The 5,133-nt window shown below is 36.4% G+C and overlaps 2 protein-coding genes across 2 annotated transcripts; both read right to left on the bottom strand.

The window, feature by feature from the left end:
- Nucleotides 1-2,759: 2,759 nt before the first annotated feature.
- LOC107017205 lies at nt 2,760-4,522 on the bottom strand. Its single transcript, XM_015217476.2, has 2 exons — nt 3,882-4,522; nt 2,760-3,567 (listed from the first exon to the last, which is right to left on the bottom strand). The coding sequence occupies exons 1-2, from the start codon at nt 4,510-4,512 to the stop codon at nt 3,521-3,523; spliced, it is 678 nt and encodes a 225-aa protein (XP_015072962.2). The 5' UTR covers nt 4,513-4,522; the 3' UTR covers nt 2,760-3,520.
- An 18-nt stretch (nt 4,523-4,540) lies between these two features.
- On the bottom strand, nt 4,541-5,133 carry LOC114076820. The gene is made up of 2 exons (XM_027916367.1): nt 4,614-5,133; nt 4,541-4,566 (listed from the first exon to the last, which is right to left on the bottom strand). The coding sequence occupies exons 1-2, from the start codon at nt 5,131-5,133 to the stop codon at nt 4,541-4,543; spliced, it is 546 nt and encodes a 181-aa protein (XP_027772168.1).

Raw genomic sequence — 5,133 nt, forward strand, 5'->3', positions numbered from 1 at the left:
ATATTTATTTTTATTTTATTATTATTATTTTTTTCATTCCCCTATCTCTCCTCTCCCGGATGTCGCTCGCCACCCTCGCTTCTATCGCTTATACAAATAGAAATGAAATGTATAAATTGCGTTTTTGTTTGTATAAACGAGAGAAAATTGTAGTATACGCATGCAAATACATATATCTTCGTCATATACACTTATAATTATACAATACAAATATTCCCTTGCCCAATTTTCTTTTGTCTTGCTCTCTTTCTCGTTTTATACATACACAAATTATACAATTGATTTGTGTACAACTGTTTTCTTTTGTATATGTATATCGAATTATACAATTATTTTTCTTTTGTATATGTATAGCGAAATATACATCTTTATATTTGTCATGGAGCGCAATTATGCAAACTTTACTATAACATACAAATATAAATTTTGTGTTTGCTATAAGTGAAAGTTGTTCTTGAAAGCACCACTAATGGTGCATAAGCTAATAAAACAACAGGCCAAGAGAAGAAGAAGAAGAACCTTCTATTTGAATTTTATGAATGCAGTCACATTACATTGATACCTATACATCACTATATATAGATGTTAATCAACTAACTAACTAGACTAGTTAAGATACCTAACTACAATTAATCATAACAAACTTTAGTAACTAATTTTTAACTAACTAATAACTAACTTTTGAACTATACACTTTAACTCAACACCCCTCCTCAAGCTGATGGCTGAAAGATATCTTTCACTCCCAGCTTGGCCATTAAATGTAGATGTGGAGCTTTCCAAAGTCCTTTAGTAAGCAAATCTGCTAGTTGATCTTTTGTTGATACATATTGTGTCTTGATCATATGTTGTAATGTCTTTTCTCTAACAAAATAGCAATTTATATCAAAATGCTTAGTTCGTTCATGAAAGATAGGATTATATGCAATTTGAATTGCTGCTTTGCTATCACAAAATAGATTGACTGGTTGTTTAATATTGACTCCTAACTCCTTGTATAATCCAATAAGCCATGTAATTTCAGCTACTGCTGATGCCATACTCCTAAACTCAGCTTCTGCAGAACTTCTAGCAACAGTTTCTTGTTTCTTCGACTTCCAAAAAATGACAGCATCACCAAATTTCACAAGATAACCTGTGACAGATTTCCTTGTTTGCATACAAGTACCCCAATCTAAGTCACAGTCGGTTGTAAGTAATTCTGAGCTTTGTGAAGGCATAAACAGACCTAACCCTGGAGCTGTTTTAATATATCTGACTACCCGGAGGGCTGCTTCCATGTGAGATTCTTTTGGAGCATGCATATACTGAAGGTTTATCTCCTTGTATAACTTCTGAATCACCTTGCACATGTAAATCATATTCAATAGAAGTCAACCTTAGATTAGGATCTATTGGAGTGTGAACTGGTTTTGCACCACTTAATCCCATCTCTGAAATAAGTTCCAAAGCATATTTGCGTTGGTTCATAACATACCCCTCCTTGGACCTAGCAAATTCAATGCCAAGAAATAAAGTTAACTCTCCCAGATCCTTCATATTGAACTTGAGCTGAAGGTCATTCCTTGTTTGTACAATCAAAGACTCATAACTCCCAGTAACAAGAAGATCATCCACATACACAAGTACTACAGTCAAAGAAGAACCAGTCTGCTTAGTAAACAGAGAGTAGTCATAGTGACTCTGAACAAAACCAAGCTGAAGTAATGTCTCAGTTAACTTCAGATTCCACTATCTAGGAGCCTTCTTGAGGCCATACAGTGATTTGTGAAGCTTACACACTTTAGTAGATGTCTCAGACTTACTAAAACCAGGAGGAATCACCATGTATACATCCTCAAGAAGATCACCCTGTAAGAAAGCATTATGAACATCCATCTGAAATATAGGCCAATGTTTAGCAGCAGCAACAACCAAAACTGATCGAACTGTAACCATCTTTGCAACAGGAGAAAAAGTTTCAGTATAATCAATACCCTCCTTCTGACTGAACCCCTTGGCAACTAGTCGAGCCTTGTACCTCTCAACAGCTCCTGAGGCCAAATATTTGACTTTAAACACCCATTTACAACCAATAGGATGCTTGCCAGGAGGAAGATCAACAATGCTCCATGTGTGATTAGCCTCCAAAGCACTGATTTCAGCCTTCATGGCATCAACCCATTTAGGATGAGAAGAAGCCTCAGTAAATGATGTAGGCTCAGAGACAGAAGAATAAGCAGTAAGTGCAGCATCATAGTAAGTAGAAAGAAGATTATATGACACATGATTGGAGACAAGATATAAGCAAGCAGACTTAGACTTAGGAGTAATAAAATCAGTCATCCATATAGGAGGTTTAGTTAGTCTAGAAGATTTTCTAAGACTAACAGATTCTGGTGGAGGAATGGGTAGTGAAGATATTGATTCAGATGAATTAGAGTTAGGATCTATAGAGGAATCAAAAGGCATAGTGAGAGGCTGATCACAAGGCAGATTTGTAGAAGTACAAGTATCATCTGTCAATTGGAACACAGGAAAAAGTGAAGAACTAGAAGAATCCAGATGTTGAAAAGGAAAAATGGATTCTTGAAACACAACATCTCTACTAACAAAGAAAGTTTTTGTATATAAACCATAAAGTTTGTAGCCCTTTTGAAGACTAGAATAACCAAGAAATACAGCTGGAACAGCTCTAGAAGCAAATTTGTCTATCTTTTTTACCTCAGAAGCAAATGCAAGACAGCCAAACACTCTGATATGATCAAGAGAAGGAAGAGTGTTATACAGCAATTCATGAGGAGTTTTACCCTTAAGAATTTTAGAGGGTATCCTAGTAATTAAATACACACTAGTAAGAACACACTCTCCCCAAAATTTAAGAGGAAGATAAGATTGAAATCTCAAAGACCTGGCCATCTCAAGAATACGTCTATGTTTTCTTTCGACAACCCCATTTTGCTGTGGAGTATAAGTACAAGAACTCTGATGCAATATACCCAATGTTGTAAGTAAAGCAGAAACTTGAGAATTGATAAACTCACAACCATTATCAGATCTCAACACTTTGATAGTGCTAGAAAAAACATTGCCAAGCATTTGAAATAAGTTTTGTAAGGCTACAATAACCTCTGACTTAGAGTTCAACAGAAACACCCAAGTATATCTAGAGTAATCATCTACCAAAGTAAGAAAATATCTTTTATTGTCATGAGTAGGAACTCGATAGGGACCCCATACATCAGCATGTAATGTATGAAAACAAGCTGGTGTAGTAGTGGTACTTAAAGGAAAAGGTACTCTGACTTGCTTAGCAAGAGGACAAACAGTACATATATCAATAAAGGAAGAAGACATATGCTTGCAACAACTAAGTGTTCTTAGTACACTAACAGGTAAGTGACCCAATCTTTGATGCCACAGAGTCAAATTTGAAGTTCTATGAGAAGAAACTACATTAGCAGTTGTAGCTTGAGTTTGCTGAGACTTTATTTGAGTTCCCTGAGTCTTGAACTGAGTATCAACATGAATCACATATAGATCATTCTCCAGTGTGCCAGTCCCCCTCACATTCCCATTTGAGAGGTCCTGGAAAACACAATGACCAGGATAAGACATAGCACAGCAATTCAATTCCCTTGTAAGCATGGATACAGACAAAAGATTATAGTGAAATTCAGGAATGTGTAGCACATTTGAGATCTTAGCTCCTCCTAACACTTGAGAAGACCCTATGTGACTAACATGTACAAGTCGACCAATAGGTAGATGTACCTTGTTACACACATTCTTATATACAGGACTGCACTGTGTTAACATATTTAAATTGTGTACCATATGTTTGGATGCACCTGTATCAATGATCCATTTGTCAGCATCAGGAATAAGAGAAGTGCATATACCTGAAGCATGTGCAGTAGCATTATCACAATTATTCTTGACATTCTCTAGCTCAATCAATTTCAAAAGCTGCATATACTGTTGTGGAGAGAAATGAGGATGAAATTGTTGTTGATGAGAGTGTAACTGCTGCTGTTGAGAGAAAACACCAGAAGATACAGTAGGTTGAACCTTAGAGGAACAAGACTCATTAGTTGTATTTTGATGATGCATAGGCAAACCAGGAGTATTGTTGAATCCTACATGATTAGCTGAAACAGAAGCAGTATTGTTTCTCCTTTTACCTTTCCAATCAGCAGGATATCCATGTAAATTGTAACAATTAGCTCGAACATGACCCTTCCAGTTACAATAATCACAGTAAAGAGTGTTATTACTGTTAAATTGTTTCTGATTAGATCTAAAACCAGCTCCCATAGGAGGATTAGACACTGACTGTGAAGTAGATCCTGATCTTAGCATGTGTCCTTTACCATTGCTAAAAAATGCCATAGTCTCATTTATTCCACCAACATTAGCTGAAACAGAGTTATCACTCCCTGTTGTGCTCGATTTACCAAGGATTCTCTGACTTTCTTCAGCCATCATAAGAGAATAAGCTTTGTTTACACCTGGTGCTGGATCAAGCATCATAATCTGACTTCTAGATTGATTATAAGATTCATTTAGTCCTAAGAGAAATTGCATCTGCCGTTGATACTCAAAATGCTCTACATAGGCCTTAGAACTCTCACAGGCACAGCCAGGACAAGGCATCAATGAATCATACTCTATCCACAATTCCTTAAGCCTAGAAAAATAGCTAGAAACAGACATAAGCCCCTGTTGTAGTGTAGCAATCTCCTTATGCAGATAAAAAATTCTAGATCCATCAACTTTGTCAAATCTCTCTCTTAGATCAGTCCACACTTGTTGAGCACTACTTGCATAGACTATTCGACTCAGTATTTCCCTACTTACAGAGATCATTATCCATGATAGCACTATAGCATTGCATTTTCCCCATAGATCATGTAGAGAAGAATTGAATTTATCCTTACTGCATTTTCCATCAATAAATCCTATTTTCCCTTTACCTAGAAGACCTATCTTCATAGATCTACTCCATAATGAGTAGTTTTCTGATCCAGTAAGTTGAATGGAAACTAGAGAACTACCTGGAGTATCACATGACTGCAAGAAAAGTGGATGATGAGAATCCACCATTGTAGTTCCTCCTTGAACTGCACCACTGATTGAAGATTCAGTCGGCAT

The sequence above is a fragment of the Solanum pennellii genome, chromosome 4 (assembly GCF_001406875.1).
Source record: "Solanum pennellii chromosome 4, SPENNV200".
NCBI classification, from domain to species: Eukaryota; Viridiplantae; Streptophyta; class Magnoliopsida; order Solanales; family Solanaceae; genus Solanum; species Solanum pennellii.